Source organism: Pyxicephalus adspersus, chromosome 12, assembly GCF_032062135.1.
Source record: "Pyxicephalus adspersus chromosome 12, UCB_Pads_2.0, whole genome shotgun sequence".
In the NCBI taxonomy this organism is placed as follows: domain Eukaryota; kingdom Metazoa; phylum Chordata; class Amphibia; order Anura; family Pyxicephalidae; genus Pyxicephalus; species Pyxicephalus adspersus.
The window spans coordinates 4,145,931-4,164,124 of record NC_092869.1 but is presented as its reverse complement, the minus strand read 5'-3'; the positions used below and the strand labels follow the sequence as shown (position 1 = coordinate 4,164,124).

Here is an 18,194-nt window from a genome sequence, read left to right as displayed (position 1 = left end):
GACTCCGTAATAATAGCCATGGATGAGAAAGGGGAGGGGGGTGACTTCTTATTAATGGCCATGGATAGGGGTATCCACATCAGTGGTCATGCTTTTGTAATAGAATGCCCAACAAGATCATACATACACATGTGATTGTCACCACTATTTGCCCCATATAGTGTAATAAACATCCAGCCATCCCCATGGCACTACATATCATTTTAACACACCATTCCCTATTGGCTCGTTGAGTCACCGATCCAAATTAATCCTCTTGAAATTGTCCATGAATTGGAAATGGCTGGGAGCTAATGTGTCAAATTCATCAAGCTTACAATAAAAGGTTTAGTTTGGGGGACAGAAGAATAAAGGTTGTAGGTCGGGCAAGATGTTGCCGGGAACAAAGAAACCCCACAAAATATCATACTGACTTTCTGACAGCTAAAACCTCTTATATAAAGCCCTAGGATGGCTAATCTTCAGGTCACACAGCCTACAGCTCAATAGGCCATTGTCATGAAGTTCTGGTTAAGTGGTGGGGTAGGAAACCCCCTTGAAGGTGATCACATTGTAGATTATTGCAGATCCCAGCCAATGTGCAGAAAGTCAACATTAAAGCTTCTCTTCTAGCACTTCCTAAGATGAGGTGACAACGCTTCTTTCCTTGCCTTCTAATTGTGCTCCTGGGTGGTCACCCGGCTACACTGACTTCTGATGGAGACTTATTGTTCCATTCAACACACATTACACCGGCATGGTCTACTGTTGTCACCATCACATCACCTGCCATGGCAATAGCCAAGCAGCCATTGCTGGAGTGCACAAGAACACAGAGACAAGAATGACAAGACAAGGATGGGGTGTAAAGAGTTTATTGAATTTACTACACACAGGGTCTTCTCTACAAGGTGCAAAAGCTGCTCACAGTGTCGGCCCTTTGGACAGACTAGATAAAAACAGGAATAGAACAGATGGTTTTTATAGAAATTGTGTGACACCAGAAAAAGGAAATGCGATTTGGTATGAAATCATAGCAATGACGGGAATGGTCAAAGGAAAAGTGGTGTCATAAAAGGGCACCTGTCATTCTGTAGCAGCTGGCGAAGAGGAGAGGAGGAGCTGGAGCGGTGCTAACTTTCTGGTGGCTTCTGATAATGGGATTTATTTGTCTTTTGTACGCTCAGTAAATACCGGTAACATAGAATATCCAATTTTGTCCAACGTTCATTAAGGGAATGCAGCACCATGGATTCATATTTGTGAGGAGCTTTCAATAGCAGTGCCAAACAGAGAGATGGGCATGGACGTCCACACAACTGAAGGTGCGACCACATGGCTGCCCACCTAACCAAAGCAAGGGGCCACTGGTGCAGCCCTATAGGTGTGAATGGGAGACCAGGTACCCATTTGCAAAAACATAAACTGGGGACAAGAGGCTTCCTATCGGTAAAGATGAATCCATATTCTTCAGGGACATGGTGTGGCACACGCATTGGAAGATGGCTGCATAGGAGCCAACCAGATAGACCTATAGGGAGTCTTATATCCACAAGGAAGTTGGTTCGGTTGAATGGGGTCCAGGGACACCTTAAAATCTCCCACCAAATCTAATGAATTGGGAGCGAGTTCCTTTAAACTGACAGCTTAAAAGTTGGACGACCCATACACCTCCCTAGCACAAGAGAGCAAAGCTGAGCTATGTAATATGTGCATTAGCCATTAGGGAGAGCTGGTCACCTTTTACATTTCCCATCCTGTAGGTGACAATATACCCGCATGTATATGAGTCAATGGCCCCTCAATAAAAGATGGAGGCCTTCTTTTTTTTGGATTTGAGTTCTAGAGGAAGAAGAGTTTCCCCACAGCTACTCCTTTATTCCCTTAACATCTCAACCCAAAGTGAATTCTGTATCATAACAATGGCCATGGTGCTCCAGCTCATCTTTAGAATGTGAGGTCTAATACAGAATGTGCAGGTTGGGCACCCCTAAGATTCAATGTCCAGCCATCTCCAGAGATAAACCTAAACCTACCTCCGCCCATATTTACCTGCCTTCTTCACCCCTTTTAGTTCCTGCACAATGACAGGTGCCCATGAGCGATAAAGAAACACAAATATAAAGGAGTGGCAAAGTGATGCCACCGCAAACAAGCCGGTCCCCAGCAAAAATACACAGCGACGGACTGACAGCCATAATATGGAAAATAATGTAGCAACGACAACCATGTGCTCCTAATGCATGGAAAACATGAAAATGAAACGGTTTATTCCTGGAAATAAAAATCTAATCTGCCTCTGGGCTCCAGCAGACTCTGTTCAGAAGGACACTTAGGAAAATAGATTTTTGTGTTTTTTTGCTTTCATAAATAAAGACTGAAAATGGGCGAGAGGAGAAGTGACCGCTGCCTGGATATAGAGAAGAATAGAGGTGGAATCTGGGGGTTGGATGAATAGAAATATTGTTTGGGGTGCCCTCCCTACTCTAGAACTTTTTAACTGTAAGTGGATGGTCAAAAAGTAAAAGGGACAACACATGACAAATTCTCTAATTCTGCCAGCTTTGTATCGCCTAGTTTGTTCCAGCTTTCTAATACCTACCCTCATAGTGTGACCCATTTTTCTATCATTGTCTTTAATCATGCCCCAAATGGCTGGAGCCCCTGTATTGTGACACAACTTTTTATCAACCACCCAAAAGTGCCAGGTGGTTACTGAAAAGTGCCCAGCTAAAAGGGTGCAGAGAGTATATATATATATATATATATATATATATATATATATATATATATATATATATATATATATATATATATATATACAATGAGAGAGAGGCAAGGGGGATGAGAGCATAGGAGAGGGTAAAGACGGCGTGCATGCATAGGAGGGCAAGGAAAGTAGAGGAGAGAGTGGGTGAAAGAAAATAAGAGAGAAGAGAGCATGGGTGAAAGAAAGAAAAAGAGAGAGACAGAGAGCGGGTGAAAGAAAGGAAAGAGCAGAGAGAGAGGAGAGAGTGTGGGTGAAAGAGAGTAAAGGTGGAGAAAAGAAAGGGAGAGAGAAATAAATCTGATGGGGAAGAGGAAGACAGACAAAGCGAGCAGATAAGGGAGAGGAAGTGTAAGTAAAAATTTACCAAAACCAATGTATTGTGAGGGTCACTCTAGCTGCATACAGAAGAGATGAATAGATTTGGACAGTTGCAGAGTACGGAGATTATAACATAGTCCATACTGCACCTAAAACTGATATTTCAGTGTTGAATTCATCTAAAGACATAGGAGCCATTTTATCCATCTAGTTCTGGTATTTATACAGCTCTACCAAGTACAGGACGACTTTCTATTTTACAATATGGATTCCACCAGTGTCTTGCTTCACACCCAGCATGCAGGTCTGTGATCTCTCCTTCAATCAACTCCTGGCGATGTCCCTTCTCTCACAATACAGCTCTGGTATGTACACCTGCTGTACCCATTAGGAGGGGTTCCCTCCATTCTTTCCATGAGTTCTCAGGTCTTTAAACCTGCTGTACCCCTTATAAGAGGTTTCCAATTTTTTTTGGAGAATGTAGGCGCAGACACACACAGAGGAGGATGGAGAGATGCCAAACATCCAGGTGGTCAGGAGATGTCACCATTGCACCTAAAAAGTTAGAGGCTAACCCTTAAGCCTCCACCCATAACTGAAATATCACTTTTAAATGGTCTGATCCTTTACGTGACAAGTCAGTCAAACAGCAAATCACATGGCTGATAAACATATTTTATACCCCCCATCTGTGCTATATGGCTGTATTGTATGACAAGGCCGACACCACTTCCCAGAGCTCACAACTCTGTGTCATGGTCCCACCTCTTGAATCCTTTGGACTGCTAGAAATGCCTGACCTGAGCTCTCCCCCCTATTGTGCACCCAACAAGCACTGCCCTTGGCAAAATACAATGCAGAGGTGCCGTGCCACCATAATACTTTGTAGCCCTTTAAAATTTCTCACTATGGTCAATACTTAGGGGACCTCCTCACCTTGTCCATTCAGGACAGGGTTTCCTAAAAGTCCACCCACTGACCAAGGGTTTACTTTTGCAGTGTTTATACCCCTCTGATGCCAGTGCCTATGGGCAGCAATGACATCACCCCCTGGGCCTGGAGATTACTGCTATCATGAGCAGCAGCCACATGCTTGACCATAGCTGGATGCACTTTGTGGTAGCTGCAATGATACAAAGAGCAGCAAGAGGTCGCTAAGGTAGGGAGTACAACTGGGTCCAGAAGTGAGCCTAAAAAAGTCCCTACTACTGTGTGGCGGGGACCCTAAATAGCAACTATGCCCGTAAAAATATTTTACTGTAGTTTTATATTCTGTCTGCACATAAAAAAAAAAAGTTGGGAGTTGTCTGCAGCCCTGAAATCGGCCAGTCTAGCTACAGTTTGGGTAGAAAAACATCGAGAGAGGTACAAGAAAGGCATTCGGGGAATTTGGGTTTAGTATATTACAAGAAAAAAGTCCCACATTGTAAGTGCTTAGAGAGAGAGAAGAATAAAGAAGGAACAGGGGCCTGAAACATGTACAAACTCAGCACAAAAAATTGGCGTCAGCTGTACAATAAGGGGGGTGTTGTGCTGCTTCCCCTAGTGGTAAAACTGGATTCCATCTCCTATTTCGCAGGTGGGGCTATAGCAGGATGCAGTCCGATTCTTGCTTTGGTCGCTGCCGTCGCTCTGTGGTGGGACGACCCGAGGACGTCTGAGGCCTCTCCTGAGGATAGAAAAATGCAAAGTTAAAGCAGAAGAATTACCGTGCAATTCCGGTGATGGAATTATTTATATTATTCTAATAATTTAAGATTTCCAGAAGGAAAGCTTGGTGATCACTGCAATGCTGATCTTTGGGATTTTCCTATCCCCCCCGCTAACTGATCAAAATCATTACAAAAGCTGCGGTCACATGATCTTACAGTCCCGAGTCCTCTCTCCTCCTGCTTTTAGGAGGCGGAGCTCTTAGAGTGTCCACATTACTGCTTGCATTACACGGACACTTCCTATTGGCTGTCCAGTGGTGGGGTACACTCAGGACACATAGGAGGAGTCTGCAATGCTGATGTCAGCATGAGGGGACAGGAGGTGCAGGGAAATTTACAGCAACAGATCAGAGGTACCCGGCACCCAAAAATGATGTCAGCAGGGAACCCGATAATAGGTACATCACACCAGGAAATAGCTGCAGCAAGGGACCTGGATGGTGGACCATAGCATGTAAATCTTACGCCTTTAGGCTTTAAGACCAATGCAGCATGCTGTCATTCGTTACTTGCAGCAAATCACAGCCCGCACCACAGGGATTACCCCTCTCACGTGCCATACATAAGACCTATAGGGAGTACGTTGGGGATTTATATGATGTAAATAACAGTGGTATTAGCAGAGGTAGCAGGTGGTGGTGGGCAGAAACTCTCGGTCACTGTGGACAATATTACAGCAGCTTTTGATTCAGATTTCAGATATTTTTCTGAGTGTTTAAGGTATTTCTGAGAGTAAATGAGTCACATTGCATGAAAGGGGTCACTTTATTTACTATTACCTATACATGCCTTACTTACACTGGTTCCTGGGCATCCCATTACCTCCTCCTTGTAGATTAATCAATGGCAAGGAGGGGGTAGCAGGTGCTGTACACTGTTCTAAGCTTTCTTAAAACATCACAGCATTCACCTTGAGAACTCCTCTCAAGAGCCCTCAGCCCTATTTCAAGCATAGGGATGGCTATTGTAAGGAGTTATGCATGTATTATGGTCAGAATAGGAAGGAAAGGGCTGCAGCTTTGAATGCACAGGGTGAGAAGATCCAACTGTACCTGTGGAGAGGAGTGTGACGGTCCCGGTTCTGGAGCATGGTGCTGCTGCTGTTGTTGTTGCTGCTGCTGCTGTTGTTGGTATTCCTCCTGCTGTAGCTGTCTGGCCAGCTCCAGGTCACTGATGGGCAGAGGGCCTTGTTGCTGCTGTTGCAAGGACAGAGCAATCATGTAATCCTGTAGAGGGGGGGTGTACAGAGAGAAAATACACTGTTAAGTAACATTTTGTTTAGATCTTTAGGTTATCTGCACCCTAAACAGTCTATTGTAGGGTCTGAAGTCTCCCCTCACTATACCTGATCGACCTGCCGCTGCTGAAGCTGTTGGGGGCTGAATGAGGTTTCCTTGTCTGGCTGAATCAGGTGGAAGTCAGAGTCGCAGAAGCAGCTGTCACCCTCTACGTTATGAAGACTTTCCCAGATCACCTTCTCCTCCTGCAAGAAGCCTTGGTCTGTCACCAGCAGATACAGGTGACCCTGTAATAGAGAACAAGGGGAAGGATTAGTAAACACACAAAAATATATGCGTAATGCAACTATATATTTTTAAATGGAAGCTTTCAAGGGCTGGAATGTCCCATTTTAAAGCCAATCTCTAGCTAAGCAATATTTTCGCTCATTGGTGATGTATGAAACTTCTACACATTACTTTTAAATGAGACCTTGAATTTGCTGCCCTCTAAAGGTTACAAAAAGCATAGCACCTAATTAAAACTTTTAAACTGGGTTAGATCACAAAAATGTGAGCTGGGAGTGAAGCAGTAAAGAGAAATTGTTTGTTGGCCCTGTGTGGGGACTGTACAGGTTCACGTTATATTAAAAACAGCAGATATGCAATCACTGGAAACGATTATATATATATATTGGTAAATGTAACTATTGCAGTCCCTTGGTCTGTCATATCGATCTCCAATAATCCCCTCTACAGCATAACTAAGATCAATAGAGGGAAGACAGTAGGCGCCGATCTGCCTTCCGGTCAGCACATAGTTCCAGAGTCTGTCCAAGCATAAGGATGAGCCCTTGGTGCTGCTGCTCCGTAACATCCAATGGCAGGAAGAAATTACTAATTCGGAGAACAGGGCTATGCAGTCTGGCAGGGTGACGGTATGACAAAACCACCTGCATAGAATACCTGTCGTAGGTTGCGTATTTAGCCATATGCGTGTATTGAGCTCCAACCAATGACACACAAAGCCGTACCTTGTGCTTTATCAATGTGCTGAAGTGATTGTTCCGGAAGAAGACGCTAAGCTCATCCTCCGTGACGGCGGCCATCAGTTCACACAGGCCTTGATAGGTCAGCTGTGCTGCCGACGTCTCCAGAAACTGTTCTGCCAAAAGACCTGGAAAAAAAAAAAAGGATCATGGGTGATGGATACAAAGGGTGGAAGGATGCACCGGATCAGAAAATAAGGCTGTGAATTATATCACCCTATTATTATTAAACAGTATTGATATAGCGCCAACAAATTACGGAGCGCTGTACAATAAATAGGGATTGCAAATGACAGATACAGACAACGACACAGGAGGAGGAAAGGACCCTGCCCCGAAGAGCTTACAATCTAAGAGGTGGGGGAAGTATCACACAATAGGAGGGGGATATGGAATAATAAGTAAGGAGTAAGGGTTTAAGAGACAGAAAACGGGTAGGCAAGTTTGAAAAGTTGAAAAAGTTATACACAAGACTGCATTGGTGAATACTTGCTAATAATTAAAACAGAAGCAGTTTATTTTATAAAAAGGGGAAGATGGGATTGAACTGCATTGAAGCTTTCTCAATGCCTTCACCTGACAACAGATTTGAAGTGATTTTATACTTTGTGGGTTCTTTACCTTCAGTCACCTGGTTGGGGTCGGCTGAATGTTTGCACATTATAATCTTTTCTACCAGCTGGTTGTAGCTGAGTTTTCCCACCGCTTGTACAGCTTCTGAGCTCTGGAAAAAAGAGGATCAATGACTAAAATGAACATTGGACCTGTCTTTTGTAAAGCTTCCTGCCACCTCCACTGGATGTTCGTGTGACATTGTGGGGGTGTGAGGTGACTAGGAAGCGGCTATGCAGACAAACCTACCTACCTGTGGATCTACCAGCCAGCCGTGGTACAGTGGTATGTTGAGGAGGTCGAAGACAATACATTCCGGGGTGTACTCGAAATCAGACACTCCTGTGAACCGCACATTTACATCCAGACCTGTCGACAGCTTGGGCAAAACTGTCATGGCATCATTCACATTCTGGGGAAAAAAAAAGAAAAGAAAAGAAAAGAAAAGTCACTTACGTCAAATATTGTGTGCTCTAATTGTCAACATTTACAACATTTACATATTCAAGTTACAGGTACCACAAACTGATATTCCAGAGTTTAAAGGATTCTGGAGAATTGAACCCCAATAAAATTTGGGCAGCACTGGTTAAACTTAACCCACTTACAGCATTCCCAGGGTGTCATCATGAACCCCCCCATCCCCCAGGAACACCAAATCAACCCACCCTGGACACATAAAAGAATGGTGACTAGCCTAATAATCTGCATTCTTTTCACCTAATTTTTACTTTTTTATGTAAATAGGGTTATTTATTACACAGTCAGATATTACGAAGTTTGGGATCAAAACTCTCCAAAGGAAAGAATAACAACGCAGAGAGCATTGTTCAGCTCATAAGATCTTAACAGCATTGTCAGTGATATCTCTTAGATTGTAAGCTCTTCAGAGCAGGGTTCTCTCCTCCTCCTGTGTCACTGTCTGTATCTTTCTGTCATTTGCAACCCCTATTTAATGTACAGCGCTGCGTAATATGTTGGTGCTATATAAATCCTGTGTAATATTAGCATCTGGGGACAAGTATGTGTAGGGGACAAAGCAAACCTCAAGATGCCTTGTGTGTTGTTCCCACTGTGCAATGGTTGGTTCAAACCAAAAGCGTCCATGAGAGGGCAACTGGTGATAAGGCCATGGCTTAATAATCCCTAGGTAGGGGGTGTACAGCTCAGTGTTTGACATTTTTAACATGGGGGAACTCTTTCAGGTCTCAGGGAACCCCTTCTACAATTTCTACATGTACAGCTCACTGTACATTAGCATGGTGGTTAGTAGGAAGAATGTCTCTTACATTGCTGGCCATTGGGAAGAATGTCATCCTTACAGATAGCCAAAAAGATCATTGGTGCCAGTGGTAAACTGCTCAAGGAACCCCTAGCCAACCCTGGAGCAGGGGTGTCAAACTCTGGCCTGCGAGGTCATTTTGTTTGGCCCCATGAGGATTTGGGAAAATGAATGGCATCTGGCCCGCCTGCCCGCCAATGCCTTCTGCAGCGAGTGATGCCGCTACCACAACTCACGGCATCACTCACGTCCAGAGTTTCATAGACGCAAGTAATGCCGGGAACTGCAGTCCCGGCATCACTCGCGTCTCGCATCTATGGAGCAGCTGTCTGCTTATGCCGCTCTGCATTGGGCAGTTCCATAGATGCAAGTAATGCTGGGAATTGAAGTCCCAGCATCACTTGTCTTCTGTTTCTCTTCTGAGACCGGTCGCTATTCCTAGCTCACAGCAAGAGAAAAAAAACTACTTAGATCTGCAGGAAACAAAACATAAAGTACAAGGTCCTGTGGTATCCGGATGCAGATCTGTGTGAAACCATCAAAAAGGATGTCACTCTTTTCTGTCTCCTTTGCAAATAACTTTCTTTTTCTTTTCTAACAAGAGTTTCAAAGATATCAGATATGGGCACATAATTTATACACATGTAACATTCATTTCATTATTTGGTGTCAATTGAATAATAACATTCATGCCATCTTTATTCAAATCTATTAAGAACTGTAGCTAGGGGCCAATTAGTGCTTACATTGCATTGCCAAGTATTTTCTTGTTCCAGGATGCATGTTAAGCAATACTTCTTTGTTTCCATACAAAAATGTTTTATATTTAATTTGAAGGAATTACTTCCTATTTTTTAAATCAATTTCAAGGTTGGCCCCTGACTTGGTCGGAGTTTTTATTTTCGGCCCTCTGTGTAATTGAGTTTGACACCCCTGCCCTGGAGGAACTGGTACAGCTTTGTCTGCTCTGATCCCACAGAAGAGGTATTGTAGAACAACTTGATGAAATATAATATAGTATATAAAGTATAATGCTGATAATGATAGAGAGGGGTTATAACACTTAGACTGTGGGGTTATGCAGCTGCACACCAGAAAAGTGACCTGCTGACCACTGCTGAAACACCCTGCAATGAGTGTCACACATTGACCATGGAGCCATGGAAGATGAATGAATGCCTGGTCTTATGAATCATAATTAGTTTCATACCATGTGAATAGCTGGGTTTATGTGTCCCTTACCAGAGGAAGGTAAGACAGAAGCAGGATGCATTATGGAAGAAAGAAGGACAGAGCAGGCAGCGAGACTAAAAAGGATCTGCTTGTAAACAAGTAATGTTTACAAGTCACAAGGAGGGCTTAATATTGGGGCAGTGGTAAGTGTATCCTTTTGGAGGGGGGGGGGGGTACAATCTGCAGTTAGTACCCCCTGTACTGTAGTTGGATGGCAACCTCTGTATTGTGACCCAACTTTTCAGTAACTGAAAATTGCCGGGTGGTTCGCCTAGCTAAAAGGGCCTGGGGAGATCACTGAACTATTCCCCATCTGAAAAGCTTATGGCCGTGTATACCCTTTAGGTCTGCCTGATGTGGAACAGATTCAGGATCTGCTCTGACACAGCTCTCTACAATATCCTCAATGGGCCTTGTAATATTGGTTCAGGATTTATTCTAGAAATCATCACCTCGAGAACAGACCTGCTGAAAGTTTAGTTGAAGCGCTTCGGATTTTTCTTGCGGCTCGATGGATAATATGCAGTCCCCTGGAGGAGAGGAAAATAAAAGACGAGTAAGAAACTCACATGTTCAGATTTAAGGACTTTAAAAGATTGCATATAAGAAACACACACACACACTGCTGCTCTCTTTCCCTGTACAGGAGGACTGGTCTTGTCTCCGCCCCTCCTGCAGGTGCTCTGTAGTGGGTGTGGCTTACCAGACTCCTCCCACAGCTCTGCTCTCTGTACAGGTAGAGGACAGAAATTGATCCTACCGCTAGATCTAAAAGTAATCATTCCAAGCCGACTAACATCCCAGATCAAAAGTTTTCCAAGGAGTCACATGGTGGGTTCACCTGTTGAATTGTGGGAAAGGATGGGGGATGGTGCTGCAAAATGAGCATGCTACCCACAGAGTCATCCCATGCCATGCACGGATTCAATAATTGAAGGTTTGCCAGGGCGAGTCTCATTACTCCGGCACACCGGGATGTCAGGGAATCTGTGCTGTTTATTAAAAGGCCGTCCATTTATTCTGCTCTTATCGAGAGTGCAGGAAACAGATTACTGCAGGGAGACTTTGCCAGGTCCACATTTCTAAACCTGCCAATAAAATTATTGTGTGGATGAGGCAGCTAGCTCAGTGCAACTTTGCAAGATCATGAGATTTCTAAAAGCATCAGACTCTGCACTCCCTGTACAGCAGAGCTCAGGCTAAAATAGGAAAAGCAGCATAAGGTACTGAGAAGTGGAACTGGAGTGCAATGAGCACACTGATAGGAGGAGAAAGCAGAAAGATGAGCTCAGTAGTTTGCTGCTTTCAATATCCAATCCTAGGTTGGGGGGAGGGACAATTCCTTTTATATCTTAGAAGGAAAAAGTTTTCTCCTGCACAGATATCAGTAGATACCCAACATGTGGGTCTAGGCCCCACCCCTGAGGATCCAGGACAGCCCATCTTAGAGCTGTGGGCACTTTGATGTGTGTAACAAGTTATTTGTTGGTTCTTTCCCTGCAGCTCTTTCATCATTGGTGCAGCTCCCTATACTGTACTACTAGCACATGGCAAATCTATTTAAATGGCATAACATTCAAATAATATAAAGTATTCATATTAAAAATAATTCCAACATTCAGTACACGTCTCTCTCTTACCAAGGTGCGCCATCAGTTCCTCAGATGTGACCACCTCTTTTTGCGGTGGTAACTTTACCTGCAATGAAATGATTAGCGTTATTAATGAAGCTTGTATAAGTCTAGGCCACACCCCGGAGGTTCCAAGGTAGCACATCCCCAACAGTAAAACATGCCCTATGTGTTCCCTTTTGCTGTGTTAAACATTCAATAGAAATGTTATATTTCCCGGAAGTTTGGTCATCTTGCCTCTGTCACATTTCACCCTGCCTGGCTTTAGTTGTCTGAGAGAATGAAATGTATCAGAGGGAGGAGCTTAGGCATGTCATGTGACTGCTTCACCTGCAGGGGGTGCTGCTGAGTTTACTGTATTAAATAAGGAATTTAATCGGGGGATCGGGACCCTTCCATAAGGGAAGACACCACAGGCATGTTTTAGACTGGGCTAGAAAATTCTAGCTCAGGTCTGGATAGCACTGGAATGTGTTGTGGAAATAAAAGGCAAACCGGATTTGCTGCTCAGGAAGAACAGGCATGGGCGTGTTTTTATTTGTAATCATCTACAGAAGGGCCCTCGGTGTGCTGCAATGTTTTGTGTACACAGGTCATTCCGGCAAGCAGAACCGGTCTTTACCTTACAACCACACACAAGGGTGACAATAATGTAATTATAACACAGCAGCAGGGGAAGTTGTGGTCAGGGACCACAGAAAAGCAATGTGCAATCTGTACAATGATGAGCAGAGTGATGACTTCATCAGTATGTTTCTGCTCCTTCTGGGCGATCCCTGGACTGGTTGCCATTGCTCATCTGCAGACAGCATTTAGGAGTCCTGGCTGTGATCTCTTAAAGGGACACAAGTCTGGCTGCAAATATTTAAATATTTATATGCATGCAAATTTACTCACGGCCAATCCGGTTTAGTTTAGGCTTAATACATTGCAACAAAGCATTGTTGCTCATTTTATCTCTATCGACCCTCAGCATATACTTTACTACACCGGAAATACTTCCAGGTATGGGAGAAGCATGTGACAGCAGCCGGCCAATCAGCGGTTATAACTTTGCAGCGGGGGCGTGGCTTAATATAAGCAGCTGCGTAGATAGGAGAGGCTCTAATATATAGAGACCGCTGGTGGGCGTTGCCAATGTGATGATACAAAGCAGTGGGCGGGGCAGTGGTACACTTGCACTACATACAGTACCTATACAGCCATACTGCACCCCAGGGGTGGGATGATCATAAAGCTACAAATCTTTCCCATTGTACAAAAACACCAAGTGTGAGCTGGAGTCGTACTTTAATAAACACCACCTACCTTCCAACGCAAGAAAAGTATATTCATGATGGCCAGCAGAGGGCAGGGGCCATTCTCGCTCTGCGTGATCACCGGCGTCCTCTCCCCTTTCCAATTTATCCACTTCACAAAGTAATAGTCCGTCGCGGCGGCGGCAGCACCCTCCGGTGATTTGGTCACCGCCACTTCCAACGCCTCCTCGCAGGGGCTGACGCTGGAGCTGGAGCATAGCAAATTCTGCAGGGAGGGGTTTTCCGCTTTGGACTGGTCCTCTGATGGCATGGCGGCCTCTGGCTGCTCCGATTCGACGGATGTGGACAACAGGTTTACCTTGGAATCCACCGTGGACTCCGAGACACCGTCTTCCGTTTCCATGCTGGTCTGCGGCTCCTGCAGTTTGCCGGTGCTCTCATCGCCGGAGGTCGAAGCTTCACAAGAATCGGACGTCTCCTGGCTCCCCTCCGTCGTCGTATCGGACGCTGGCTCAGAGTCCAACTTCCGGCTCCCGGAATCTGCTTCCGAAATTTGCGATTCCTCCTGGACGTCCGGAGACTTTCTATCCAAAACCTCACAGCTTTCCTTTTGAGTCTGGACGTCTTTTTCCTCCTCCAGGTCCATCGTCTCCTGCTCTTGTTTAGGGTCCATCGTTCAAAAACAAATTACAAATTCTGTGCAATTAACGTAAATTTTACAATTTACAACAGACAAAAAATATTTCATACAATACACAAAATTTCCTTTTTCCAAAAAAGCCCAGAAAAAGGTATAAATAGATTTTCAAAAACACTTAAAAATTTCCTTCAGCAATAAACAAAATATCAAAGCTCAAGACGACGATGGTTTGGGGTTTTGTGGATGTTTTTGTGCATTGTACATAATGCTCGTCAAAATGTGAAAAAAAGGATCAAAAAGAGAGAAGCAAAGATAGAAAAAAGAAATTGTGCATTTTCTTTCCAAAATTTTGTTGAGCAGAAATGGGGGCCAATTAGATAAGTCAGGAGGTTTTTGTGGAAATTCGATGGATGGGTTTCGGGTTCTGACTGGGCGTTTGTGTTTCCATTCGATTTGAGGAGCCTAAAAGAGAGAGAAAACAAATAAAATGAGAAAACTTTTACCAGCCACTTTGTGTTGTACAGGGCTATAAATTCCTATTCAAAAATGAAATATCTTTATTAGTCTGTGTGTATCTGAACAATTACTGACCAGTCTTGGCTTCTGTTCTCTTCATTCCATGAGTATCCTACGGTGACACCATTATAATAGCATACTATAAATTCTGTGTCACAACTCCGCCCCCTGACTCATGGATGACCTCTAACCTGCCGCTCACTCACGGAGAGTCACTGCTTTCGGCATTTCCACCCCATGAAAAGTCACCCGTCCTGTGGGGTGTGATTGGGATTCAAGCAAACAGGAATGTGTATTAAATTATAAACAGTCCAAGCACAAGCTGATCTCCCGTTTCCCTGTATTCGTCCCCAACCTGTCCATACCGCCCCCTACAGGGCTGGTATATTTGCTGACTTCAATATCCTCCCCAGATATTTTAGGCTGGGTGGCAGCCCCTCTATTGTGGACTCAACATTTAAGTAACCACCAAAAAAAAAAGCTGTGTCGTCGCTGAAAGATTCCGGGTGGTGCGCAGGGCTAAAAATGCCTAGGGACAACACTGGGCTTTTTAAAAGTAGTAACACAGACTACATCCCAAAAATGGCCAAATGTGGCACCCAAATTCATTTTTTATTTTTTTTGCCGATCCTACCAATAACACTTCCTGTCCTGAGGTGACCACGGACCCTGCCTGTACTGTTTTGGAGGAGCAGTGTTGTCACCTAAACACAGGAAGTGTGTTAGGGCTACAAAAAAGCAAGGGGGGGTCCTGTACTGGGTAGAGAGAGAGCATAGGAACTTGCAAGATTAAATTTCCAACAACAGGAAGTGATGACCATATGAGGGACAGGAAGTGAGAAAAAATCTCCATAATGTGACCACGAGCTGAACATTTTAACCCTTTCCCTGGTCTGGCGGATATTGCAGCGAGTGTTGCGGCTGCACAAACCCTGTTGTGTAGGAAGTCGGCGTTGCATAACAGCCCAGTGACCACATTGCTACACAGGATTTCAACATACGATTCAGCTGACAGCATAGAGGGGAGCGGACATTTTTTAATGTTAAGGTGCCGGCTTTGCTTCCCTTACCGGCTGCGTCTCTCCCAGCGGTGTGGGGTGAAAGTATCAGCTGCACTCAGGTCTCCCGGACACGGCGTCTATAACCTGCAGAACAATGGCTGGAGAGCAAACAGAAAAACAATGGAGAGTCAATTCTACAATAAGAAAGAGAAAAGTGTGGCCAATCATCTCCCCGGTGACACCTGTCATGACCCATCCGGTACACACAATGGCAGACTTTGTACCTGGCTGGCCCCCCCCCCCCATCTTTGGCATAGTTATCCTTCCCATCATCTCCACACCAATCCTGTCCATTGGCTTGAAAAAAAAAAAAACACCCCCCAAATTCTTGACTCTCCACGTATCGGCTGGTACGATCTTTATATGTTGGCCGCCATCTTGGTGGAGGCAGGGCTTTGCTTCTGCACGCTGCAACCTCAGGGGTGACGCCACCACCCTGAGACTTGATCAGGGGTGAGGTACTATGGATGGTCCCATGGGAGGATTTAGGGACAGAGCCTGGTGATCCTGCCATGTTCCAGGCACTTCCTATTATAGGGTGACAACACCCTGTACTCAGAGAGGTCCCGGGTTTAAATCCAGACAGGGCATTATCTGCATGGAGTCTGTATGTCCTCCCAGTGGTTTATTCTGGGCACGCCATTTTACACCCCAAAAATATCACACCCCAAATATAGACCAGGCTTCCCAAACACTTGGCATAGAATGTTATAGGGTGGAGGGAGATTAAATTGTGAGCAACTCTGAGGGACAGCTATAGACTATGAAGGACGATGGAGTGCTGCAGGGAATGCTCCGGCTAACAATACAAAAATACATTTCTCCCACTGACACCAATAATGGGGCAACAAGTCATTCCACTGACCCCCAGTGGGGGCACCATTTCTCCTTTTGTGAACAAGAAGAGGGTGTTTTTTCCCACTAACACCAACAACAGGGAGCCATTACCTTATTGACCCCAACATGGGGAGTTATTTATCCCACTGACACTGATAACAGGGTTCCATCAACCGATACAATGACGGGGAACTACCTACCAACACCACAACTGGGAACTCTGCCACCATCAACACTGATAACAGGAAACTATTTCCCCCCCAACGACACCACCGTCAGGGAACTATTCTCCCCAATGACACAGCAACTGGGTACTCGTCTCCCCAATAACACCACCGATGGGGCATTATTTCCCCCAAAGGGACACCAATGATGGATACTAATACCGGGGTTTATTCCTCCCCAAAAACACAACTGATGTGGAACTATTCTCACCCAACGACACCGATGATGGGGCATTATTCCTCCCACCGATACGACGACTGGGTACTCCTCTCCTCACCAGTGGGGCATTATACACTCCAAGGGACACCAACAACCCTGATGACAGGGCACTATTCCATCAACTAATACTAAGACAGGGAACTCTCCCTTCAGGGGAGCCATTCTCCCCCAATGACACTGATAATGGGGCCTCTCACAATTACAACTGGGTACTCTCCTCCCCAATAACACCACTAACGGGGCATTATTCCCCCCAACGATAGGTGGCCTATTCCGCCCACTGACAGACTACTATTCTCTCCAACAACACCTATGATGGAAACTACCCCCCTCCCACCCCCCAACACCACCATCATCATCATCATAATCAGGGAATTATTCTTCCCAACACCACCACCAATGGGGCATCCCACCTCCACCAACTCCAATGACAGGACACTATTCCTTACACCGACAATGGGGGCACCATTCTGTCAAATGACACCACAAGGGGGCGCTATACCTTTCACCGACACCGCCAACAAAGGCACTGTTCTCCCCAATGATGGGACACTATTCCTCCCACCGACAATGGCGGAGTTATTCCACCCAATGACTGGGCACCATTCAGTCAAATGACACCATGAGGGGGCGCTATTCCTCCCACTGACAGAACGTTATACCTTCCAGTGACACCAATGACGGGGCTTGAGATATTTTTACCCCCCTCACCACCAGCCTGGGGCATTTTCTTCTCCCATTATCCACAATAACCCCTTACACACCATGACCTGGGCCCCCCCTACACACCATGACCTGGGCCCCCATCATACAAATATGTCATAAACACAGGGCTGTAATGACAGCAGTCACACAGACCAATAATATTATATGAAGCAATATATATATATATATATATATATATATATACACATTATATACATTATTTATACACAATATACATTTACATAATGAACACATTACATATACTGATATATACAGAGACTGGATAGCATTCCCTATAATAAACATGAAACGACTAGGAGTATACACAGACTATACATAGCACTAAGGATGCAGAATAAGATCCCAGGCAGGTTACCTGCAGGTGCTGGGGCCCCTCTCGGGCACTGGGCTGGCAGTCAGGGGCCCCTGGAGCTCCTCAGGCCTCTCTGCTTGTTTATTCTCACCAACTTCACTCCAGGCCACCACTGAGACGAGCACCCAGCTAGAATGTACATAGCGCGCTCTGCTGACACCTAGGGACAGGAGAAAATTCTGCGCTGCCCACTAAGGCGGGACCATAGAGCCAGGAAGCCTGCGGGCTAGACAGAACACAGCGCGCTCTACTGATACCTGCTGGCCAGTGAAGAGCTTGCGTTCCAACTAGACGTAATCATAGAGTTTTTCTAACCAGCCGGCCAGACTAGAAACGTCGCTTTATAATGACACCCGCTGGCAGGAGGAAGTAATGCAGCCTTATGCGAGTCCTGCGTTACCAATAGCAACTTAAGTGCAGGTTGGGATTGGAACTTTTCACTTCATCCCCATTGGATAGTATAAATCTGTCACATTCACCCAGGGACAGCCCGGAGGAAGTTCCAGGATTTCTAGATGAAAAGTTCTTATTAATCTATTCCATAGTAGCCACAAGG

The 18,194-nt window shown here is 45.0% G+C and overlaps 1 protein-coding gene across 2 annotated transcripts; it reads right to left on the bottom strand.

Moving 5' to 3' along the window:
* Positions 1-838: 838 nt before the first annotated feature.
* Positions 839-17,787, bottom strand: MINDY1 (MINDY lysine 48 deubiquitinase 1). Of its 2 annotated transcripts, XM_072427486.1 has the most exons (11): positions 17,642-17,787; positions 15,289-15,377; positions 13,112-14,164; positions 11,813-11,870; positions 10,638-10,702; positions 7,911-8,069; positions 7,667-7,769; positions 7,031-7,173; positions 6,125-6,304; positions 5,832-6,005; positions 839-4,736 (listed from the first exon to the last, which is right to left on the bottom strand). In XM_072427486.1, exons 3-11 carry the CDS (start codon positions 13,733-13,735, stop codon positions 4,653-4,655), a joined length of 1,590 nt encoding a protein of 529 aa, XP_072283587.1. In that variant the 5' UTR covers positions 13,736-14,164; positions 15,289-15,377; positions 17,642-17,787; the 3' UTR covers positions 839-4,652. The 2 variants fall into 2 exon arrangements, with proteins under 2 accessions (XP_072283587.1, XP_072283588.1); XM_072427487.1 differs by lacking the exon at positions 17,642-17,787 and having other exon boundaries at positions 15,289-15,423.
* Positions 17,788-18,194: the final 407 nt, after the last annotated feature.

Coding starts and splice junctions, on each gene's coding strand:
- MINDY1 (XM_072427486.1), bottom strand. CDS start 13,735: ATGGACCCTAAACAAGAGCAGGAGACGATGGACCTGGAGGAGGAAAAA. Junction 11,871..13,111: donor TACTTTTCTTGCGTTGGAAG/GTAGGTGGTGTT, acceptor ATTTCATTGCAG/GTAAAGTTACCACCGCAAAA. Junction 4,737..5,831: donor CGTCACACTCCTCTCCACAG/GTACAGTTGGAT, acceptor TTCTATCCTCAG/GAGAGGCCTCAGACGTCCTC.